The 25,730-nt window shown below is 28.0% G+C and overlaps 1 protein-coding gene across 4 annotated transcripts in view; it reads left to right on the top strand.

Annotated features, from left to right (window-relative positions):
* DIP-theta (Dpr-interacting protein theta) overlaps positions 1-25,730 on the top strand; it is a 328,764-nt gene that overhangs the window by 153,938 nt on the left and 149,096 nt on the right. For all 4 annotated transcript variants that reach the window (XM_073967266.1, XM_073967264.1, XM_073967265.1 and 1 more), the window contains exon 6: positions 24,649-24,807. In XM_073967266.1, coding sequence (XP_073823367.1) covers positions 24,649-24,807 — 159 coding nt within the window. The remainder of the gene's footprint in view (positions 1-24,648; positions 24,808-25,730) is intronic.

Genomic DNA, 25,730 nt, shown 5'->3' with positions numbered 1-25,730 from the left:
CCAGTGTAAATACCAACGCAGGTCAGTGGTCGCATTGGTCTTATCATCGTTTATTGCCCGATCCACTTTAACAGACTCTATCTCCATTTTTATAAAGGCATCTATTACTGCCTCTTTTCGTCGGCATAAGGGAGTTGTGTGTTGTATCTTGTGTCTGTATTATTCACTTCCGGGTCATATACGACTTTCTCAAGCAGAATATTCTATTTCAACAGAAGCGCATGTATCAGTTAAAACTGTCTTGCAAAGTGGTGTGAGATTTGCGAGGATACCGAACTCAGATAGGGCTTCAAAAATCTTTTAGCGTATAAGGCTGCCCAAACCTTTTCAATTCACTAGGCAGAGTCGTATAAGCAATAGGTAACAGGCTTACACATACATATGTATGTTTATGTACAATTTTTTTCTTGGGGAAGTCCATACTTCCTGAGATATTGGCCTAAAAGCTCCAAGAAATCCTGACGGCACCAACCAAAATAGCAAATCCGCAAGGTAATTCTCGCTGGGAGTTTCTGATTGATGCAGGCTTTGCACATCGTATTATTTCATCCAGACATGTATCAGGTTGGAATAGGGATTGTATCGGTCCACTCCTTCGAGCACCTCCCACACAAAATTCGGATAAAGTGGAGTTTAAGAGCTCCTCACGGATCGTTTTGAACATTTTTCATTAAGTTTTTTTCTGCGGCTCCCTTTACGACGGTACAATTTATTGCCGGAGTGCGTCAATACTTTCTGAGATGTTGGCCTAAAAGCTCCACGAAACCCTGACGGCACCAACCAAAATGGCAAATCCGCAAGATAATTCTGGCAGGGAGTTTTTGATTGATGCAGGCTTTGCGCATCGTATTATTTCATCCAGTCCAGTATGGGATTGAAATATAGACTATATCGGTCCACTCCTTCGGGTACCTCCCACACAAAATTCGGATAAAGTGAAGTTTAGGAGTTCCTCTCGCATCGTTTTGACTCTTTTTCAGAAGATTGTTGGAGCGGCCTCATTTACAATGGTACATTTTGTTCCGGAGTAAGTCAATACTTCCTAAGATAATGGTCCAAAAGCTTCAAAACCCTGTCGGATATTGTGCAAGATAACTCTACAACTTTTTCAAAAATTTCTTTCAAACTTTTTTTAACATAATTAATATTTTGAGTCCTTTATGAGGAAGTTTGGTTGCCAAAAATCTTTGGTATATGTCAATGATTTGGTATAAGCCCACGTTACGGTACCTACAGATTTAAAAGCAAACTCGTGATACAAAATCAATATATTTTATATACGGCATAATTATTGTGTTTGGTTTGGTTTTGTTGTTTTTTTTCATGGTCAGTGGCTGAGGGTATTTCTCCGTCAGCACAGCTGACTGATACTTTCTTACTTGTTAATTAATTTCTCGTTGGAATCGAGCTTAATGACCGTTTATTTTTGCAAGTGAAAAAGGAAAGCCGACGATTCGAACTAGAGGTGGGCGCGTGTCGTGCCGTGAGTAGTGCGTGTTCGTGCCTTGTCGAAAATCGCCATGTTTGTGCGTGTCGTGCCGGAATAAATGTTTGGCCGTGCGTGATCGTGCTTTTTTCAAAGCACGATTTTGCACGACACGACAAAATCCACGATCGTGCTAAATTTTTGGGCTCCCTTTAGAAGTCGTGCAAGAGACCATACTAAACACAAAAATTGAACAAAAATATAAAACATATCGGCTGAGGAGTGGCTTCTCTGTCATCGTACTGTTCTTCTTTTTGTTTCTACAACAACAATGGGTATTTGCCCATTCAATTGTATGGTTTTCATGACAAACGCTTAGTGCTGCCTTTGAAACCCCTTGTTGTTGTAAAAACCAAAAAATTGCATTTGAAAGAAGAAAAGTTCGATGACCGAGAAGCCACTCCACAGCCGATATGTCTGATGAGCCGCTCTACCAACGGCGAAACAGGCATGTCACAGAGTGGTGGTTAAGTGGGTTCGAATCGTCGGTTTTCCTTTTTCATTGCAAAAATAAACGGTCATTAAGCTCGATTCCAACGAGAAATTTATTAAAAATTAATATTAAAAATGATCTTTACCCTAATAGGCAAAACTTTCAAATAGATAATAGAACTACCTGTTATGGCCGAGGCCGAACGGCGTGTCTTAAGACACCACATATAGAGAAACTTGAAATACACAGAAAAAGGCCGCTTATTTTTTGCCGTTCAGTGTCCAAGTCAGGCGAATTCACCATTGCTCCACGGTGGCATCTAGACTTATGCTACTTTGTAGCATACAGTCGTATCTTCTTTTATTGTGAGCGCAGGATGCCCTGATTCCATTCGTGGTGCATGCATTTCTCTCGCCAGATAGTGCGGATGCATACAGCTAGTCAGCTTGTCGCCTTCGATCTTCTGGGCGATTTGATACTAAAATTGGAATCATAATATATTTGACCCAACTCTAGGAATGCAAAGTGTTTCAAATTTAAAATTAAATCGACATAATAATAATTCACATATCATTTAGAACCTACCACAAGCTTATCATTGTATATTGCAACTATATTGCACTGCATTGCATTGTGTGAACTCATATTGAAGTAATAACAATTACCAAAGACAGCATGCCAATAATATTGAGCAATACACACCTGGAGTTTCAATATCACAAAGACCATTTCGGCTGTAACAATTATTTGTCTAAATTAATATTCAATTTAGCATTATACAAACATATACATAGGTATTTATCTTCCTCCATGAGTGTTGACAATTACATTGCCACACTGTCTGTGGTCCTCAACATAACGGTTCTATATCAAATTTAATAATATTTAGCAAATTTGTTATCAAATTGATAACACACAGCATGTGGTCAATATGCATAATTAACATACTAATTTTGACACTGGGAATTTTCATAATATTAAAATTTGACCACATTGTCAAATTTGAACAGATGGAATTGGCAACAAAAAATTAAAATTTAAATTCAACATTCAGTAATTTAGAAAAATCAATATATTTTTTAAATAAACATATTTTTAAATTTTAATGTGATATGTGATACTAAATTTAAAATAAAAAGCCCGCTTAATTTTTTTTTTTAATAGTAAAACAAAATCTCAAAAAACCCTCAATTATTTGTTTAATTTAATCGCACTTACATATATCACACCAATACTCGTATGATGACCATAAATATTTGATATTTATTTATATTCAGTTGATAAATTTCACAGAATTTTAATTAAATCATATGAATAAATAGTGATAGTGATTTTAAATTGTAAATATGAGAATTTGATTTGTGTAACGAATAGGCAAAAAGAGGAATTTATTGCGATAGTTGGAAATACAATATTGACAAATTTCGTGATCAAAATGAAATTTATTTCAAAATGAATTATGAACTCATATTTACATTTGTAATTAGAGGTAAAGCACACACACGTACAAAACGATATGGAAAGAAAATATCGAATAAACAATGTTATTAAGGAACAAAAAAATTTAAGGACCAAAAACATGGACATTGAAAAAAATGAATAACAATTTTTGTTTTCAAGGACGTGGGTCTTTTTAAAAGACACTTTTAATGACGTGGATTTTTAACAAATACTTTCAGTGACGTGGATTTTTAACAAATACTTTTAGTGACGTGGATTTTTAACAAATACATTTAGGAACTTGGATTTTTAAAAAAATCTTTTAGGAATTTGGATTTTAAAGATATGCTTATTTTTTAAAAATTTCAAGTACGGAGATTTTTAAAAGAGTTATTGAAAAAAAATATAATTTGTTTTTAATTCAAGTTCATAAAAAAGTATTTTTTTTAAAACATCCAACTTTCTGAAAAATATTTTATAAAAAATTTTTTAAAAAATATTTTTTCATGATTTACAAAAAAAAAATGTTTCAAGGACGCGGATTTTTTAAAAAATATTTTTTCGTGTATGTGGTTTTTTTAAAAATTATTTTTTCACGAACTTGGATTTCTCAAAAACATTTCCTTAAAGACGTGGATGTTTTAAAAAACAATATTTTTTCATGGATGTTGTTTTTTAAAAAAATATTTTTTCTTCAACTTGTATTTTTTAAAAACTATTTTTAAGGTATCGTATTTTTTAAAAAAATATTTTTTAGGGACGTTGATTTTTTTTAAAATAATTTAAAGAACTTGTATTTTTTAAAAAACATTTTTTCAAGAACATGATTTTTTAAATTTTTTCAAGGACGTGGATTTTTTTTTAGGTTAAGGACGTGCATTTTTTAAAAGGTGTTGATTTTTTCTCCTCATTTTTTATAGGACAAGGATTTTTTAGAAATAAAAAAAAATTTAAGGACCTGGATTTTTTAAGAGGTCTTTTAAAAGTATTTTTTATAAAATTATATAACAAGGACGTTGGTTTTTTTTTAAAATTTAAGGACATGAAAAATTTAAACATTTTTTTCAAGGACGTGTACTTTTTTATTGAAGTGGATTTTTTATAAAAATATTTTTTTTCAAAGCGTGGATATTTTAAAACTTTTTTGTTTAATTTTTTCTAAAATTGGGAAAATAAAATAAAAACATCAACACAGACCTCAAGCTCGAAAAATCGTTTCATTTCAAGACAATAGCAAAAAGGTCGAACAAATCCAAATACATGAAATTTTTTAAACAATATATTTCAAAAAAACAAAATCTTCACGAGCGTGGAATTTAAAAAAAAAAAAATTACGAGCGTGGATTTAAAAAAAATATTTTTTCACGAGCGTGGCTTTGAAAAAAAAAATATTTTTTCACGAGCGTGGCTTTGAAAAAAAAAATATTTTTTCACGAGCGTGGCTTTGAAAAAAATATTTTTTCACGAGCGTGGAATTTAAAAAAAATATTTTTTTAAGAAATATTTTTTCACGAGCGTGGATTTAAAAAATAATTTTTTTTTAAAAAATATTTGTTTAAGGACATGGATTTTTTAAAAAAAAAATTTCAAGTACTCGTACGTAGATTAAAAAAACAAAATTTTCCAAGGACGTGGATTTTGAAAAAAATATTTTATAAAGGACGTGGATTTTGAAAAAATATTTTTTAAAGGACGTGGATTTTTAAAAAAAACATTTTTTCAAGGACCTGGATTAAAAAAAATACTTTTTCAAGGACGTGGATTTTAAAAAAAATATTTTTTCAAGGACGTGGATTTTTAACAAATATTTTTCAAGGACGTGGTTTTTAAAAAAAAGTTTCAAGGACGTGGATTATTAAAAAAAATTCAAGGACGTGGATTTTTTAAAATATATTTTATCAAGAACCTGGTTTTTTTAAAAATATTTTTCAAGGACGTGGATTTTTAAATTTTTTGAAGAACGTGGATTTTTTAAAATTTTTTCAATGACATGGATCTTTAAACAATTTTTTCAAGGACGTGGATTTTTTAAAATTTTTTCAATGACTTGGATTTTTACAACATTTTTTCAATGACGACCCATTTTTTCATATTTGACAAGGACTTAAAATGTGTTTTTTAATATTTGTCAAGGACTTAACCTGTGTTATTTTAAAAATATTATTCAAGGAAGCGAATTTCTTCCAAAATATTTTTTAACTTGGACCTTTTAAAAAAATATTTTGTCAAGGACGTTTAATTTTTTTCAAGGAGGCAGATTGTTTAAAAAATATTTCGTCAAGGGTTTGGATATAAAAACAATATATATTTGTATTGGATTTTTTCAATTTTTTTTCAAGGACGTGGATTTTTTAAAAAAAATTTCTAGTACGTCGATTTTTTGTTTAAAAAAATATTTTTTTAAAGACATGCATTTTTTAAAACACATTTTTTCAAGGAAGTGGATTTGTTTGTTTTGTTTATTGTTGAAGTTCAATCTCATTTTCGATTGTTTGAGTGGAGTATTCCCCCATTGGCTCAACTTCATTTATTACCCTCTATTACAGAGAGTAATGTTTTTCAAAACGAACTGACAGTGTTGCAAAATTTTACTGATCGCTACCAATATCATGATTTCATCCCGGCGAAGGGAATTATCAATTGGCTTCTCAGTTTTTGAAATGATGCCTTTTTAGCGAAAAACCGAACTCTTTAAGTGTCTAGTATTCTCATATGAATGAGAATCACACTCACTTTTCGGCTTTTCCCTTCGCCGGGATGAAATCATGATATTGGTAGCGATCAGTAAAATTTTGCAACACTGTCAGTTCGTTTTGAAAAACATTACTCTCTGTAATAGAGGGTAATAAATGAAGTTGAGCCAATGGGGGAATACTCCACTCAAACAATCGAAAATGAGATTGAACTTCAACAATAAACAAAACAAACAAAAAACAGCCAAGGCACGGGCGGATTGGAGCTTTGTTAAAAACAAAAAAAAAAAAAAAAAACAAAATTCCAATAAACAACCTCACAGGCAACTGTGTTGGTGTTCTTTTCAACTCATAGAATTCGAAGAATTCTTAGTTGATACGTGCTGACATGTTGCAAAATATTTTGATTTTGGTGTTTCTTTGGAAAAGCCGAAAGGTGAGTGTGATTCTCATTCATATGAGAATACTAGACACTTAAAGAGTTCGGTTTTTCGCTAAAAAGGCATCATTTCAAAAACTGAGAAGCCAATTGATAATTCCCTTCGCCGGGATGAAATCATGATATTGGTAGCGATCAGTAAAATTTTGCAACACTGTCAGTTCGTTTTGAAAAACATTACTCTCTGTAATAGAGGGTAATAAATGAAGTTGAGCCAATGGGGGAATACTCCACTCAAACAATCGGAAGTGGATTTTTTAAAAAATATTTTTTCAAAGACTTGGAATTTTAAAAAAATATTTTTTCAAGGACGTGGATTTTTGAAAAAATAGTTTTTAATATATTTCAAACACCTGGATTTAAAAAAAAATTTTTCAAACGACGTGGGTTTTTTTTCAAGGACGTGGATTTTTAAAAAATATTTTTTCAAGGACGTGGATTTAAAAAAATATTATTTCAAGGACGTGGATTTAAAAAAAAATCAGGGACGTGGATTTAAAAAAAATTCAAGGGCGTGGATTTAAAAAAAAAATTAAAGGTCGTGGATTTAAAAAAAAAAATTAAAGGTCGTGGATTTAAAAAAAAATTAAAGGTCGTGGATTTAAAAAAAAATTAAAGGTCGTGGATTTAAAAAAAAAAATTAAAGGTCGTGGATTTAAAAAAAAAAATTAAGGGTCGTGGATTTAAAAAAAAAATATTTTTTTCTGGGACTAGGATTTTTAAAAAATATTTTTTAAGGACGTGGATTATTCATTTTTTCAAAGTCGTGGATTTTTTAAATTTTTTGAAGGACGTGGATTTAAAAAAAAAAATTAAGGACTTTGCTTTTTTTAAAATATTTTTTTCAGGACTTGAATTTTTAATTTTTATCAAGGACGTATTTCTTTAAAACATTTTTTTTCAAGGACGTGAATTTTTTATAATTTTTTTTTAAGGACGAGCATTTTTTAATTATTTTTCAAGGACGTGGATTTCATAAAAATATTTTTCAAGGACGTGGATTTTTTAATTTTTGTTTTTTGAAGGACTTGGATTTTTTAAATTTATTTCAAAAACGTGTATTTTTTAAAATATTTTTCAAGGACTCGGATTTTTTAAATATTTTTCAAAGACTTGGAATTTTTAAAAAATATTTTTTCAAAGACTTGGAATTTTAAAAAATATTTTTTCAAAGACTTGGAATTTTAAAAAATATTTTTTCAAAGACTTGGATTTTCGAAAAAAATATTTTTCAAGGACGTGGACTTTTTTTAAAATATATTTCAAACACCTGGATTTAAAAGAAGTTCAAGGACGTGGGTTTTTTAAATATTTTTCAGGGACATAGATTTTTAAAAAATATTTTGTGAAGGACGTTGGTTTTTAATATTTTAAATATTTTTTCCAAGACGTGGATTTAAAAAAAAAATTCAGGGACGTGGATTTAAAAACAAATCCAAGGGCGTGGATTAAAAAAAATTTAAAGGTCGTGGATTTAAAAAAAAAATATTTTTCTGTGACTAGGATTTTTATAAAATATTTTTTAAGGACGTGGATTATTATTTTTGTTCAAAGTCGTGGATTTCTTAAATTTTTTGAAGGACGTGGACTTAAAAAAAATAAGTACTGTTTTTTTTAGAATATTTTTTTCAGGACTTGAATTTTTAATTTTTTTTAAGGACGTATTTCTTTAAAACATTTTTTTTTCAAGGACGTGGATTTTTTAAATTTTTTCAAGGACGTGGATTTTTTTAATTTTTTTTCATGGACGTGGATTTTTTTAATTTTTTTTCATGGACGTGGATTTTTTTAATTTTTTTCAAGGACGTGGAATTTTTAAAAAAATGTTCAAGTAGGTACGTCGATTTAAAAAAAAAAATTAAAAGACATGAATTTTTTAAAACCTTTTTTTTCAAGGACGTGGAATTTTAAAAAATATTTTTTCAAGGACGTGGATTGTTTAAAAAATATTTTTTCAAGGACGTGGAATTTTTAAAAAATATTTTTTCAAGGACGTGGATTTTTTAAAAAATATTTTTTCAAGGACGTGGATTTTTTAAAAAATATTTTTCCAATGACTTGGAAATTTAACAAAATATTTTTTCAACGACTTGGATTTTTGAAAAAAATATTTTTTCAACGACTTGGATTTTTGAAAAAAATATTTTTTCAAGGACTTGGATTTTTGAAAAAAATATTTTTCAAAGACGTGGACTTTTTTTAAAATATATTTCGAACACCTGGATTAAAAAAAAAAATTTCAAAGACGTGGACTTTTTTAAAATATATTTCGAACACCTGGATTTGAAAAAAAATTGTTCAAGCACGTGGGTTCTGTAAATACTTTTCAGGGACATAAAAATCTATGTAATAATTTTGTGAAGGACGTGGGTTTTCAAAAAATATGTCTTCGAGGACGTGGATTAAACAAAAAATTAAGGCCGTGGATTTTTAAAAACTATTTTTTAAAGGTCGTGGATTTAAAAAAAATCAGGGACTAGGATTTTTAAAATATATTTTTAAGGACATGGATTATTAATTTTTTTCAAAGTTTGGATTTTTTAAATTTTATGAAGGACGTGGATTTAAAAAAAATTAAGGATTGGCTTTTTTTTAAATATTTTTTTCTGGACCTGAATTTTTAATTTTTTTCAAGGACGTATTTTTTTAATACATTTTTTTCAACGACGTGGATTTTTTATAATTTCTTTTCAAGGACGAGAATTTTTTAATTATTTTTCAAGGACGTGGATTTCATAAAAATATTTTTCAAGGACGTGGATTTTTTAATTATTTTTCAAGGACGTGGATTTTTTAATTTTTTTTTTGAGGGATGTGGATATTTTAAATCTATTTCAAGGACGTGGATTTTTTAAATTTATTTCAAGGACGTGTATTTTATAAAACATTTTTAAAAACGTGGATTTTTTAAATTTTTTCAAGGAAGTGGATTTTTTAAAATATTTTTCAAGGACGGGAATTTTTTAATTTTTTTTCAAGGACGGGAATTTTTTAATTTTTTTTTCAAGGACGTGGATTTTTTAAAATATTTTTCAAGGACGGGGATTTTTTAAATTTTTTTCAAGGACGTTGATTTTTTAAAATATTTTTCAAGGACGGGGATTTTTTAATTTTTTTTTCAAGGACGTGGATTTTGTATAACACTTTTCAAGGACTTAACCTGTGTTATTTTAAAAATATTTTTCAAGGAAACGAATTTCTTGAAAAATTTTTATTCACTTGGACATTTTTAAAAATACCTTGTCAAGGACGTTTAATTATTTTTTTCAAGGAGGCAGATTGTTTTAAAAATATTTCGTCAAGGGTTTGGATTTAATTGTTTTTAATATTTTTGTGGATTTTCTAAAAAATATTTTTTAAGAACGTGCATTTTTATATTTTTTTCAAAGGAGAAGATTTTTCTATTTAATTTTTAGAAGACAAGGACGTGGATTTTTAAAAAATTTTTCAAGGCCGTGGATTTTTTAAAAATTTTTATTAAAGAAGTGGATTTTTAAACTTTTTGTCAAGGACGTGGATTTTTTTAAAAAATTTTTTTAAGGACGTTGATTTTTTAAATTTTTTTCAAGGACATGGATTAAAATATTTTTTTAGGGACGTGGATTTAAAAAAGAATATCAAGGACGTGGATTAAAAAAAAAACAAAACAATTTTTTATGAACGTGGGTTTTTAAATTTTTTTTTCAGGGACGTGGATTTAAGAAAAAAAACTTTTTTAATGGCGTGGATTTTAAAAAAATATATTTTTTTAAGGACGTTGATTTTTTTAAAAATATTTTTAAGGACGTTAATAAAAAAAAAAAATTTTTCAAGGAGCTGATTTTTTAATGTTTTCAAGGATGTGGATTTTTTAAAAAATATTTTTCAAGGTCGTGTTTTTTTAAGAAATATTTTTTCAACGACGTGGATTTTCTAAAACAAAGATATTTTGTCAAGGACGGGGATTTTCTAAAACAAATTTTTTTCAAGGAAATGGATTTTTTGAAACAAAGATATTTTTTCAAGGCCGTGGATTTTCTAAAACAAAAATAGTTTTTCAAAGACATGGCTTTTTTAGTCGACCAAAAAATTCGAGTTTTTAAAGAATAAATTTTCCATAATAATAATTAAAATATAATGTTTTAAACTATACTTTACTTAAAGTATCACATTATGCCTTCCCAAAGGGGTTTCAAAGTATATCCGTTTCCTTCTATATATGCTTTCCTTATATCACACACATTGCATTAGCATTTCGCACCAGCAACAGCTGGAGTAGCAATACCACTTGAAGAATCATAAAATAAGCGTATACAACAAATACTCAAAATGTGAGCTGTGTGAAATAAAGGAAATTTCCACATAGCATTCAAGCAGCATTCACTGAGTTCGTTTATAGGAGCAATGGCTTCATAAGACCCTACACACATACACACATCGAACGTATGGTGTTTGGCATTCACACGTTCAAATGAAATAAAAAAAGGCAAAGGAGAACAAAATACGAAACTGGAGAATTTATAACCAACAATATAAATTAAAAGCAAACGGAAAGCGTGCTGGTACTTGAAAATATTGCAAAAACAACAACAACAATAACAGCCTTATACGCAATACGAAGCATATACAAATTTAGTTTGTTTAAATTTGCTTTTCCACATCTATGGTAGCAAATAAAGAATCAAGACAAAGAACTAAACCAACACTTAAAAAAATGAAAAAAAAAGAAATACCAAAAGATGTAGAACTGAAAAATTAACCCACAACCAATCTGAAAGGGAAAGAGAAAAACTATGAAATTTAACAGTTGTTCATTTTAATGTGTTTTGTTTTATTTGCCGTTTAGTTGAACGTTACAAATGCTCAAAAAAAAAATAAAAGTAAGTAGAAACCCAACTAATAACATTTGAAACAATATAACGTTGTTTAGCTCAAGTTTCAACATGTTTTACTCATTAGTAAATTGTTGGGAAAAATATTAGCAAAATTGTTAAATGGTTTTTTTAAAGGATATATTTGAAAAGAGCAATAATTTTGTGAATTAAATAATGGTGGTCCTTGAAAATATTTTTTTTAAATCCACGTTTTTTGGTCCTCGAAAAGTATTTTTTTTAAATCCACGTTTTTGGTTGAAAATATTTGTTTAAATCCACGTTTTTTGGTCGTTGAAAATATATATATTTTTTTAAAAAATCCACGTTTATTGGTTTTTGAAAAATATTTTTTTTTTTAAAAATCCACGTTTATTGGTTTTTGAAAAATATTTTTTTTTTAAATCCACGTTTATTGGTTTTTGAAAAATATTTTTTAAAAATCCACGTTTATTGGTTTTTGAAAAATATTTTTTTAAAAATCCACGTTTATTGGTTTTTGAAAAATATTTTTTAAAAATCCACGTTTATTGGTTTTTGAAAAATATTTTTTAAAAATCCACGTTTATTGGTTTTTGAAAAATATTTTTAAAAAATCCACGTTTATTGGTTTTTGAAAAATATTTTTTAAAAATCCACGTTTATTGGTTTTTGAAAAATATTTTTTAAAAATCCACGTTTATTGGTTTTTGAAAATAATTTTTTTTAAAATCCACGTTTATTGGTTTTTGAAAAATATTTTTATAAAAATCCACGTTTATTGGTTTTTGAAAAATATTTTTTAAAAATCCACGTTTATTGGTCCTTGAAAAATATTTTTTAAAAATCCACTTTTATTGGTTTTTAAAAAATATTTTTTAAAAATCCACGTTTATTGGTTTTTGAAAAATATTTTTTAAAAATCCACGTTTATTGGTTTTTGAAAAATATTTTTTAAAAATCGAGGTTTATTTTTTTTTTTGAAAAATATTTTTTTATAATTCACCTTTATTTATTTATTTTTTTTTTTTTTTTGAAAAATATTTTTTAAAAATCCACTTTAATTTTTTTTTTTTGAAAAATATTTTTTAAAAGTCCAAGTTGATTTTTTTTGGAAAATTATTTTTTAAAAATCCACGATTATTTTTTTTTTGAAAAATATTTTTTAAAAATCCACGTTTATTTTTTTTGAAAAATATGTTTTAAAAGTCCACTTTTATTTTATATTTTTTTTTTGTTTTTTTTTTTGAAAAATATTTTTTTAAAATTCCACGTTTATTTTATTTTTTTTTAAATCCACGTTTATTTTTTTTTGAAAAATATTTTTTTTTAAAATACACGTCTATTTTTTTTTTTTTTGAAAAATATTTTTTAAAAATCCACGTTTATTTTTTTTTTTGAAAAATATTTTTTAAAAATCCACCTTTATTTTTTTTTTTTTTTTGAAAAATATTTTTTTAAAAATCCACGTTTATTTTTTTTTTGGAAAATATCTTTGAAAAATCCACGTTTATTTTTTTTAAATATTTTTTAAAAATCCGCGCTTATTTATTTTTTTTTTGAAAAATATTTTTTAAATATCCACGTTTATTTCTTTTTTTGAAAAATATTTTTTAAATATCCACGTTTATTTCTTTTTTTGAAAAATATTTTTTAAAAATCCACGTTTATTTTTTTTTTTTTTGAAAAATATTTTTTAAAAATCCACCTTTATTTTTTTTTTTTTTTTTGAAAAATATTTTTTTAAAAATCCACCTTTATTTTTTTTTTTTTTTTGAAAAATATTTTTTTAAAAATCCACGTTTATTTTTTTTTTTTTGGAAAATATCTTTGAAAAATCCACGTTTATTTTTTTTTTAAATATTTTTTAAAAATATTTTTTAAATATCCACGTTTATTCCTTTTTTGAGAAAAATATTTTTTAAATATCCACGTTTATTTCTTTTTTGAGAAAAATATGTTTTAAAAATCCACGTTTATTATTATTATTATTATTATTATTATTATTATTTTTTTTTTTTTTTTGAAAAAATATTTGTTAAAAATCCGCAATATTGGTCCTTGAAAAATATTTTTTCAAAAAACAATGTTTATTGGCCCTCGATTTTTTTTTATACCCTCAGCCTTTAGGCTAAGGACGGTATATACACTTTGATACGATGAAAATGTGCCTCATCGAAATAATGGTTTTAGACCCCAAGTATTTTGGACGGAATGTGTTTCAGACAATTTGGAGTCGATCTAGCCATGTCCGTCCGTCTGTCTGTCTGTCCGTCCTGCTGGCTGGAGCGCACGATAACTCTCGAACGGATGAACCGATTCGGTTCAAATTTTGGCTTTCGTAATATTTTGCCCAAACTTAGTTTAAGTTCGAATATGAGCTACATAGGTCCACTCCTTCCGGTACCTCCCCCACAAAAGTTTGAAAATGTTCGGAAAGTTTGTGCGCATGATAACTCTTGAAGGGAGTGACCGATTTGATCCATACTTTGTATAGCGTAAACTTTCTACCAGATTAATGTGAGGTTCCAATATGGTCTCACTAGGTCCACTCCTTTGGGTACCTCCCACACAAAATTTCGGAAAAGTTCAGTTTAGGGTCATCTCTCGAATCGCTTTGATTTTTGTTTTAGCAACTTGTATTCACTGCCCTCCATACGACGGTACAAGTTTCATCATGGGCAAGTCCATACTTTCTGAGAAAATAGCATGAAAGTTGCAAAAAATCCCTATGACACCGTGCGAGATGGTTGGAGCGCAAGATAACTCTCGAACGGATCTGCCGATTCGGTCCAAAATATGGCCTTAGTAATATTTTGTCCAAACATAGTTTAAGTTTGGAGATAAGCCATATCGGTCCACTCCTTCCGGTACCTCCCCAAAAAAAGTTCAAAAATGTTCGGAAAAATTGTTCGGACGGTATCTCTTGAAGGGAGTGGCCGAATTGGTCTATACTTTACACATCCTAATATATCTACCAGATATAGATCAGGTTTAAATATGGACTATATTTGTCCACTCCATCCGGTACCTCCCACACAAAATTTCGGATAAGTACACTTTAAGACCTAATATCGAATCACTTTGATTTTTGTTGAAGCAACTTGCATTCGCTGCCTCAATTACGATGGTAAAAGTTTGTTTAGGGGCAAGTCCATACTTCTTGAGCAAACAGCCCAAAGACTGTGAAAACCCCCTATGGCACCATATGTTGTGACTGGAGATCCACTTCCATACCGGTCAATGTCGATCCATTCCTTTTAGTATCTCCTCCGCAAAACTTTTGATCTTTAATCCTAATCAACATTTTTGTCGGTTCAAATGCCCAAAATTTTGAAAACCCCCTAAATACATACGTTTTTTGGGGGAAAATCGTTTCAATATACACAGGCTGAGGGGATATATCTGTCGGCAAAGCCGACTGATACTTTTTTACTTGTTTAATCCAAATTTATTGGTTTTTAAAAAAATTTTTGTAAAAATCCACGTATGATGGGTGTTAGGGTATACTATTCACCACTTAATATTTTCCGCGTATTGCTTCACATTTATAGTCCACCTTTTAAAGTCTCAACATTTCAATCCATAAACATGTTTGGATATATTTTTGAAAAAATTTTCTTAGTCAAAACAAACACGTCTAATGCTTATTTTTCTTTTCCTGTGAATTCCTCTATGACATGTGAAACACACATACGTTTTTCTGCCCCACTAAGACTGTGTAATTTCCCATTTGCTTTATTTGAACATCTTCAGTTTCTTTCACGTACTGTCATAATTGTTGCTCTGTTCGTTTGGATGCTTTGTTTGATGCTCGTTTTTGAAATACGACACACACACATCCCCATACACATAATGCGCAACAGCAGCAATAATAGAAACAAAAAAAGACAAATTATAAAAAATTAAGGCAGCTACACTCAATTAAAGTAATTAAGTTAAGACGATGACATCTCTTATTCATGGTTGTCTACAAATGTTATGTAGACATTTAATTCATATAATTAATACATGTCTCTGAACTTTGGAGACGTGCCAAAATTGTGTGTGAGCATATGTGTGTGTGTATGGGTGAAAGTGAATTATAAATAATAATATTGAAATAAAAAAGCGAAAGCAAAATAATAAATTCTTAAGAACGTAAATTGTTTGATAAATTACTTCAAATGGAATTGTAAATTTTGTATACAAAAGATACATATGTACACAAAGATGTGTTATAATTTACAGGATAAGCTGGGTTAAATGAATTTTTAAATGGAAGAAGAAATGAGTATTTAATATATGAAGAATAAATAAATACAAAACTTTTGACCCTGAAATTAATAATTGCGGATAAAAAATATATTTTCTTATTTTTTATTTTAATTTTAAGAATGGCCCTTGAAAAAATATTCTTCAAAAATCCACGATTATTCGGTTAATGGTGGGTGAAAAAATATTCTTTAAAAAATCCACGATAATTGGTCTAATGGTGGGTGAAAAAATATTCTTTAAAAAATCCACGATTATTGGTCTAATGGTGGGTGAAAAAATATTCTTTAAAAAATCCACGATTATTGGTCTAATGGTGGGTGAAAAAATATTCTTTAAAAAATCCACGATTATTGGTCTAATGGTGGGTGAAAAAATAATCTTTAAAAAATCCACGATTATTGGTCTAATGGTGGGTGAAAAAATATTCTTTAAAAAATCCACGATTATTGGTCTAACGGTGGGTGAAAAAATATTCTTTAAAAAATTCACGATTATTGGTCTAATGGTGGCTGAAAAAATATTCTTTAAAAAATCCACGATTATTGGTCTAATGGTGGGTGAAAAAATATTCTTTAAAAAATCCGCCTTTATTGCTGAGATGGTGGGTGAAAAAATATTCTTTAAAAAATCCACGATTATTGGTCTAACGGTGGGTGAAAAAATATTCTTCAAAAATCCACGATTATTCGGCTAATGGTGGGTGAAAAAATATTCTTTAAAAAATCCACGATTATTGGTCTAACGGTGGGTGAAAAAATATTCTTCAAAAATCCACGATTATTCGGCTAATGGTGGGTGAAAAAATATTCTTTAAAAAATCCACGATTATTGGTCTAACGGTGGGTGAAAAAATATTCTTCAAAAATCCACGATTATTCGGCTAATGGTGGGTGAAAAAATATTCTTTAAAAAATCCACGATTATTGGTCTAATGTTGGGTGAAAAAATATTCTTTAAAAAATCCACGATTATTGGTCTAATGGTGGATGAAAAAATATTCTTTAAAAAATCCACGATTATTGGTCTAATGGTGGATGAAAAAATATTCTTTAAAAAATCCACGATTATTGGTCTAATGGTGGGTGAAAAAATATTCTTTAAAAAATCCACGATTATTGGTCTAATGGTGGGTAAAAAATATTCTTTAAAAAATCCACGATTATTGGTCTAATGGTGGGTGAAAAAATATTCTTTAAAAAATCCACGATTATTGGTCTAATGGTGGGTGAAAAAATATTCTTTAAAAAATCCACGATTATTGGTCTAATGGTGGGTGAAAATATATTCTTTAAAAAATCCACGATTATTGGTCTAATGGTGGGTAAAGAAATATTCTTTAAAAAATCCACGATTATTGGTCTAATGGTGGGTGAAAAAATATTCTTTAAAAAATCCACGATTATTGGTCTAATGGTGGGTGAAAAAATATTCTTTAAAAAATCCACGATTATTGGTCTAATGGTGGGTGAAAAAATATTCTTTAAAAAATCCACGATTATTGGTCTAATGGTGGGTGAAAAAATATTCTTTAAAAAATCCACGATTATTGGTCTAATGGTGGGTGAAAAAATATTCTTTAAAAAATCCACGATTATTGGTCTAATGGTGGGTGAAAAAATATTCTTTAAAAAATCCACGATTATTGGTCTAATGGTGGGTGAAAAAATATTCTTTAAAAAATCCACGATTATTGGTCTAATGGTGGGTGAAAAAATATTCTTTAAAAAATCCACGATTATTGGTCTAATGGTGGGTGAAAAAATATTCTTTAAAAAATCCACGATTATTGGTCTAATGGTGGGTGAAAAAATATTCTTTAAAAAATCCACGATTATTGGTCTAATGGTGGGTGAAAAAATATTCTTTAAAAAATCCACGATTATTGGTCTAATGGTGGGTGAAAAAATATTCTTTAAAAAATCCACGATTATTGGTCTAATGGTGGGTGAAAAAATATTCTTCAAAAATCCACGATTATTCGGCTAATGGTGGGTGAAAAAATATTCTTCAAAAATCCACGATTATTCGGCTAATGGTGGGTGAAAAAATATTCTTCAAAAATCCACGATTATTCGGCTAATGGTGGGTGAAAAAATATTCTTCAAAAATCCACGATTATTCGGCTAATGGTGGGTGAAAAAATATTCTTCAAAAATCCACGATTATTCGGCTAATGGTGGGTGAAAAAATATTCTTCAAAAATCCACGATTATTCGGCTAATGGTGGGTGAAAAAATATTCTTTAAAAAATCCACGATTATTGGTCTAATGGTGGGTGAAAAAATATTCTTTAAAAAATCCACGATTATTGGTCTAATAGTGGGTGAAAAAATATTCTTTAAAAAATCCACGATTATTGGTCTAATAGTGGGTGAAAAAATATTCTTTAAAAAATCCACGATTATTGGTCTAATGGTGGGTGAAAATATATTCTTTAAAAATCCACGATTATTGGTCTAATGGTGGTTGAAAAAATATTCTTTAAAAAATCCACGATTATTGGTCTAATGGTGGGTGAAAAAATATTCTCTAAAAAATCCACGATTATTGGTCTAATGGTGGTTGAAAAAATATTCTTTGAAAAATCCACGATTATTGGTCTAATGGTGGGTGAAAAAATATTCTTTAAAAAATCCACGATTATTGGTCTAATGGTGGGTGAAAAAATATTCTTTAAAAAATCCACGATTATTGGTCTAATGGTGGGTGAAAAAATATTCTTTAAAAAATCCACGATTATTGGTCTAATGGTGGGTGAAGAAATATTCTTTAAAAAATCCACGATTATTGGTCTAATGGTGGGTGAAAAAATATTCTCTAAAAAATCCACGATTATTGGTCTAATGGTGGTTGAAAAAATATTCTTTGAAAAATCCACGATTATTGGTCTAATGGTGGTTGAAAAAATATTCTTTGAAAAATCCACGATTATTGGTCTAATGGTGGGTGAAAAAATATTCTTTAAAAAATCCACGATTATTGGTCTAATGGTGGGTGAAAAAATATTCTTTAAAAAATCCACGATTATTGGTCTAATGGTGGGTGAAAAAATATTCTTTAAAAAATCCACGATTATTGGTCTAATGGTGGGTGAAGAAATATTCTTTAAAAAATCCACGATTATTGGTCTAATGGTGGGTGAAAAAATATTCTCTAAAAAATCCACGATTATTGGTCTAATGGTGGTTGAAAAAATATTCTTTGAAAAATCCACGATTATTGGTCTAATGGTGGTTGAAAAAATATTCTTTGAAAAATCCACGATTATTGGTCTAATGGTGGGTGAAAAAATATTCTTTAAAAAATCCACGATTATTGGTCTAATGGTGGGTGAAAAAATATTCTTTAAAAAATCCACGATTATTGGTCTAATGGTGGGTAAAAAAATATTCTTTAAAAAATCCACGATTATTGGTCTAATGGTGGGTGAAAAAATATTCTTTAAAAAATCCACGATTATTGGTCTAATGGTGGGTGAAAAAATATTCTTTAAAAAATCCACGATTATTGGTCTAATGGTGGGTGAAAATATATTCTTTAAAAAATCCACGATTATTGGTCTAATGGTGGGTAAAGAAATATTCTTTAAAAAATCCACGATTATTGGTCTAATGGTGGGTGAAAAAATATTCTTTAAAAAATCCACGATTATTGGTCTAATGGTGGGTGAAAAAATATTCTTTAAAAAATCCACGATTATTGGTCTAATGGTGGGTGAAAAAATATTCTTTAAAAAATCCACGATTATTGGTCTAATGGTGGGTGAAAAAATATTCTTTAAAAAATCCACGATTATTGGTCTAATGGTGGGTGAAAAAATATTCTTTAAAAAATCCACGATTATTGGTCTAATGGTGGGTGAAAAAATATTCTTTAAAAAATCCACGATTATTGGTCTAATGGTGGGTGAAAAAATATTCTTTAAAAAATCCACGATTATTGGTCTAATGGTGGGTGAAAAAATATTCTTTAAAAAATCCACGATTATTGGTCTAATGGTGGGTGAAAAAATATTCTTTAAAAAATCCACGATTATTGGTCTAATGGTGGGTGAAAAAATATTCTTTAAAAAATCCACGATTATTGGTCTAATGGTGGGTGAAAAAATATTCTTTAAAAAATCCACGATTATTGGTCTAATGGTGGGTGAAAAAATATTCTTTAAAAAATCCACGATTATTGGTCTAATGGTGGGTGAAAAAATATTCTTTAAAAAATCCACGATTATTGGTCTAATGGTGGGTGAAAAAATATTCTTTAAAAAATCCACGATTATTGGTCTAATGGTGGGTGAAAAAATATTCTTTAAAAAATCCACGATTATTGGTCTAATGGTGGGTGAAAAAATATTCTTTAAAAAATCCACGATTATTGGTCTAATGGTGGGTGAAAAAATATTCTTCAAAAATCCACGATTATTCGGCTAATGGTGGGTGAAAAAATATTCTTCAAAAATCCACGATTATTCGGCTAATGGTGGGTGAAAAAATATTCTTCAAAAATCCACGATTATTCGGCTAATGGTGGGTGAAAAAATATTCTTCAAAAATCCACGATTATTCGGCTAATAGTGGGTGAAAAAATATTCTTCAAAAATCCACGATTATTCGGCTAATGGTGGGTGAAAAAATATTCTTCAAAAATCCACGATTATTCGGCTAATGGTGGGTGAAAAAATATTCTTTAAAAAATCCACGATTATTGGTCTAATGGTGGGTGAAAAAATATTCTTTAAAAAATCCACGATTATTGGTCTAATAGTGGGTGAAAAAATATTCTTTAAAAAATCCACGATTATTGGTCTAATGGTGGGTGAAAATATATTCTTTAAAAATCCACGATTATTGGTCTAATGGTGGGTGAAAAAATATTCTTTAAAAAATCCACGATTATTGGTCTAATGGTGGGTGAAAAAATATTCTCTAAAAAATCCACGATTATTGGTCTAATGGTGGTTGAAAAAATATTCTTTGAAAAATCCACGATTATTGGTCTAATGGTGGGTGAAAAAATATTCTTTAAAAAATCCACGATTATTGGTCTAATGGTGGGTGAAAAAATATTCTTTAAAAAATCCACGATTATTGGTCTAATGGTGGGTGAAGAAATATTCTTTAAAAAATCCACGATTATTGGTCTAATGGTGGGTGAAAAAATATTCTCTAAAAAATCCACGATTATTGGTCTAATGGTGGTTGAAAAAATATTCTTTGAAAAATCCACGATTATTGGTCTAATGGTGGTTGAAAAAATATTCTTTGAAAAATCCACGATTATTGGTCTAATTGTGGGTGAAAAAATATTCTTTAAAAAATCCACGATTATTGGTCTAATGGTGGGTGAAAAAATATTCTTTAAAAAATCCACGATTATTGGTCTAATGGTGGGTGAAGAAATATTCTTTAAAAAATCCACGATTATTGGTCTAATGGTGGGTGAAAAAATATTCTTTAAAAAATCCACGATTATTGGTCTAATGGTGGGTGAAAAAATATTCTTTAAAAAATTCACGATTATTGGTCTAATGGTGGGTGAAGAAATATTCTTTAAAAAATCCACGATTATTGGTCTAATGGTGGGTGAAGAAATATTCTTTAAAAAATCCACGATTATTGGTCTAATGGTGGGTGAAAAAATATTCTTTAAAAAATCCACGATTATTGGTCTAATGGTGGGTGAAAAAATATTCTTTAAAAAATGCACGTTTATTGCTCAGATTGTGGGTGAAAAAATATTCTTTAAAAAATTCACGTTTATTGCTGTGATGGTGAGTGAAAAATATTCTTTAAAAAATCCACGATTATTCGGCTAATGGTGGGTGAAAAAATATTCTTTAAAAAATTCACGTTTATTGCTCAGATTGTGGGTGAAAAAATATTATTTAAAAATCCACGTTTATTCATGGAATGGCCCTTGAAAAAAAACTTTAATTATTTTTTATTAGTTATGACCATGTGCATTTCATGAAGACTTTGCAACCAAAAATCGTTATAAATATCAATATGGACAAATGCATTTTTAGCAACTGTTGCCATCGCCATAATAACTGTTTTTATGTAATTGCGGAATCCAAAGGCTTTGGAAATAATTGTCGGTGAATAAACAGTGGGATGATAGCACGGCAAAAATAAAGTAAAAGACTTCCTTCTGGTAGTCTAAAATAAAAATACGTGCTGGGGTCGTCAATATAGACCTGTAAAGACTCACTTTTGGCCGTCCATAAAGTCTGCCTTTAAATTTATTGTGAAAAATTAATATTCTTTAAAAATCCATGGTTATTGTTGGAAAAATTTATTTTCATTAAAAATTCATGGTTTTTGTTGGTAAAATTAATTTTCTTAAAAAATCCATGGTTATTGTTGAAAACCCATTTTTTAAAAAATCCACGTTTATTGTTGAAAAAATATATTTTTAAAAATCCACGTTTATTGTTGAAAACATATATTTTTAAAAAATCCACGTCTATTGTTGAAAAAATTTTTTTTAAAAAAATCCACGTTTATTTTTGAAAAAATAAAAATCAACGTTTATTGTTGAAAAAATATTTGAAAAATTAATATTCTTTAAAAAATCCACGTTTATTTTTGAAAAAATAAAAATCAACGTTTATTGTTGAAAAAATATTTGAAAAATTAATATTCTTTAAAAAATCCACGATTATTGGTCTAATGGTGGGTGAAAAAATATTCTTTAAAAAATCCACGATTATTGGTCTAATGGTGGGTGAAAAAATATTCTTTAAAAAATCCACGTTTATTGTTGAAAAATTAATTTTCTTTAAAAAATCCACGTTTATTGTTAGAAAAATATTTTCTTTAAAAAATCCACGTTTATTGTTAGAAAAATATTTTCTTTAAAAAATCCACGTTTATTGTTAGAAAAATATTTTCTTTAAAAAATCCACGTTTATTGTTAGAAAAATATTTTCTTTAAAAAATCCACGTTTATTGTTGAAAAAATATTTTCTTTAAAACATCCACGTTTATTGTTGAAAAAATATTTTCTTTAAAAAATCCACGTTTATTGTTGAAAAACTATTTTCTTTAAAAAATCCACGTTTATTATTGAAAAAATATTTTCTTTAAAAAATCCACGTTTATTGTTGAAAAAATATTTTCTTTAAAAAATCCACGTTTATTGTTGAAAAAATATTTCTTTAAAAATACACGTTTATTGTTGAAAAAATATTTCTTGAAAAAAAAACGTTTATTGTTGAAAAATATTTCTTTAAAAATACACGTTTATTGTTGAAAAAGTATTTTTTTAAAACATCCAATTTTATTGTTGAAAACATATTTTCTTTAAAAAATCCACGTTTATTGTTGAAAAAATATTTTCTTTAAAAAATCCACGTTTATTGTTGAAAAAATATTTTCTTTAAAAAATCCACGTTTATTGTTGAAAAAATATTTTCTTTAAAAAATCCACGTTTATTGTTGAAAAAATATTTTCTTTAAAAAATCCACGTTTATTGTTGAAAAAATATTTTCTTTAAAAAATCCACGTTTATTGTTGAAAAAATATTTTCTTTAAAAAATCCACGTTTATTGTTGAAAAAATATTTTCTTTAAAAAATCCACGTTTATTGTTGAAAAAATATTTTCTTTAAAAAATCCACGTTTATTGTTGAAAAAATATTTTCTTTAAAAAATCCACGTTTATTGTTGAAAAAATATTTTCTTTAAAAAATCCACGTTTATTGTTGAAAAAATATTTTCTTTAAAAAATCCACGTTTATTGTTGAAAAAATATTTTCTTTAAAAAATCCACGTTTATTGTTGAAAAAATATTTTCTTTAAAAAATCCACGTTTATTGTTGAAAAAATATTTTCTTTAAAAAATCCACGTTTATTGTTGAAAAAATATTTTCTTTAAAAAATCCACGTTTATTGTTGAAAAAATATTTTCTTTAAAAAATCCACGTTTATTGTTGAAAAATATATTTTTAAAAAATCCACGTTTATTGTTGAAAAAAAATATTTTTAAAAATCCACGTTTATTGTTGAAAAAATATTTTTTAAAAAATCCACGTTTATTGTTGAAAAAATATTTTTTAAAAAATCCACGTTTATTGTTGAAAAAATATTTTTTAAAAAATCCACGTTTATTGTTGAAAAAATATTTTTTAAAAAATCCACGTTTATTGTTGAAAAAATATTTTTTAAAAAATCCACGTTTATTGTTGAAAAAATATTTTTTAAAAAATCCACGTTTATTGTTGAAAAATATTTTCTTTAAAAAATCCAAGTTTATTGCGGAAAAATATTGTTAAAAAATCCAAGTTTATTGTTGAAAAAATATTTTCTTTAAAAAATCCACGTTTATTGTTGAAAAAATATTTTCTTTAAAAAATCCAAGTTTATTGTTGAAAAATTATTTTTAAAAAAATCCACGTTTATTGTTGAAAAAATATTTTCTTTAAAAAAATCCACGTTTATTGTTGAAAAAATATTTTCTTTAAAAAATCCACGTTTATTGTTGAAAAAATATTTTCTTTAAAAAAATCCACGTTTATTGTTGAAAAAATATTTTCTTTAAAAAATCCACGTTTATTGTTGAAAAAATATTTTCTTAAAAAAATCCACGTTTATTGTTGAAAAAATATTTTCTTTAAAAAATCCCCGTTTATTGTTTAAAAAAAAAATTAAAAATCCACGTTTATTGCTGAAAAAATATTTTTTTAAAAAATCCACGTTTATTGTTGAAAATTTTTTTTAAAAATCCACGTTTATTGCTTAAAAAAAATTTTAAAAATCCATGTTAATTGTTGAGAAATTATTTTTAAAAAATTTTTGAAAAACATTTTTCTTTAATTTTACCCACTGTCCATCACTTTGTCCAATTGCAATGCCTCCATCTCAATATGTCCATGGCTTTGCAGTAACATCGATAACAATTAAATTACTTTTTTTCTCCTCAAGCCTTGCCCACCAATACCATGAAATTCATTTATTATTGTATATTTGCAATGTTGTTTCGATATTTGTTGTTAAAATTTTTTCACTCAACTATTCTTCCTCTGTTTCTCCCTCTCTTTCTCTTCTTCGCTATACTTTTATTGTTCATTTTAGTGCCACCGGATATTTTAGATTATCCAACCAGCACGGATATGGTGGTACGTGAAGGTTCTAATGTGACACTCAAATGTGCGGCCACTGGATCACCGACACCCACAATAACATGGCGACGAGAGGGTGGAGAACCCATACCAATACCAAATGGAACTGAAGGTATGTAGAGTGGTGTATGTTGTGTATGTATTTGGATGATCGGAAACCCCATTAGCAAATATTAATGTTAGCAGTAGGGCAGACGGTTGGATAGATTATGTGGAAAACATTAAATGTGAAATGTTAAACGGAAACGGAAACGGAAATACACATGAGCATAGCGCGGAAATGCAATATGGGAAAATTCAAACATATGGATATGGTAAAGCAAAAGAAGAGAAAAAACAACTCCTAACATCGTTACAATCACATTTTTCATTAAAACATTTTTAATGATTTGCGCAGTTAGTAATGGAAACAAAGGACCCTCCCAACCCACTGCATGCTCACACTTGAGTGCACACTGCACTGCATCAACGGTGACTGTAACTGACTGTCTCTTTTTTCTGATTGAGTGATGTGGGTAAATGCCATACCATGAAATTTCAAATAATTGATTACCAACTCGTTGCAATCCTGTTATCCTGCAGGTAGATTATATTATCAAACCATGTAACTATGGTAACATTTATCAATGGAAGTTGTTGTGTTGGACTAGTTAGTAGTGGGACAGTAGGAAAAAAGCAGAAAAGTTAATTTTTAGATGAGGACAAAACAAGACACAGAATTTTAAAATTTTTTGAGATTTTTAGGCCACAAAATAAAGGATTTTTTGGAGTAACCAAAGAGATAGATTTTTAAGGATTTTTAGTAATTATCAAAGTGATGACAAAATATATTATTTTGTAACGATTTTTAGGAGTAACAAAATTGGCCACCAAATATGGATTTTTTAACGTTTTGTTAAGTAGCCAAAGAGGCGAAAAAATATAAAATTTATTTCTAAAAATACTTCAAAATTTTATTTTTTTTTTGCCTCTTTGGCTATTAAAAAATACGTTAAAGAATCCAAATTGGCCACTAGGTATGGATTTTTTAACATT

The sequence above is a fragment of the Musca autumnalis genome, unplaced genomic scaffold (assembly GCF_047663935.1).
Source record: "Musca autumnalis isolate F117 unplaced genomic scaffold, ASM4766393v1 scaffold_2, whole genome shotgun sequence".
Lineage (NCBI taxonomy): Eukaryota > Metazoa > Arthropoda > Insecta > Diptera > Muscidae > Musca > Musca autumnalis.
Note: the sequence above shows the minus strand (reverse complement) of the source record. Positions and strands in the feature narration are given on the sequence as shown.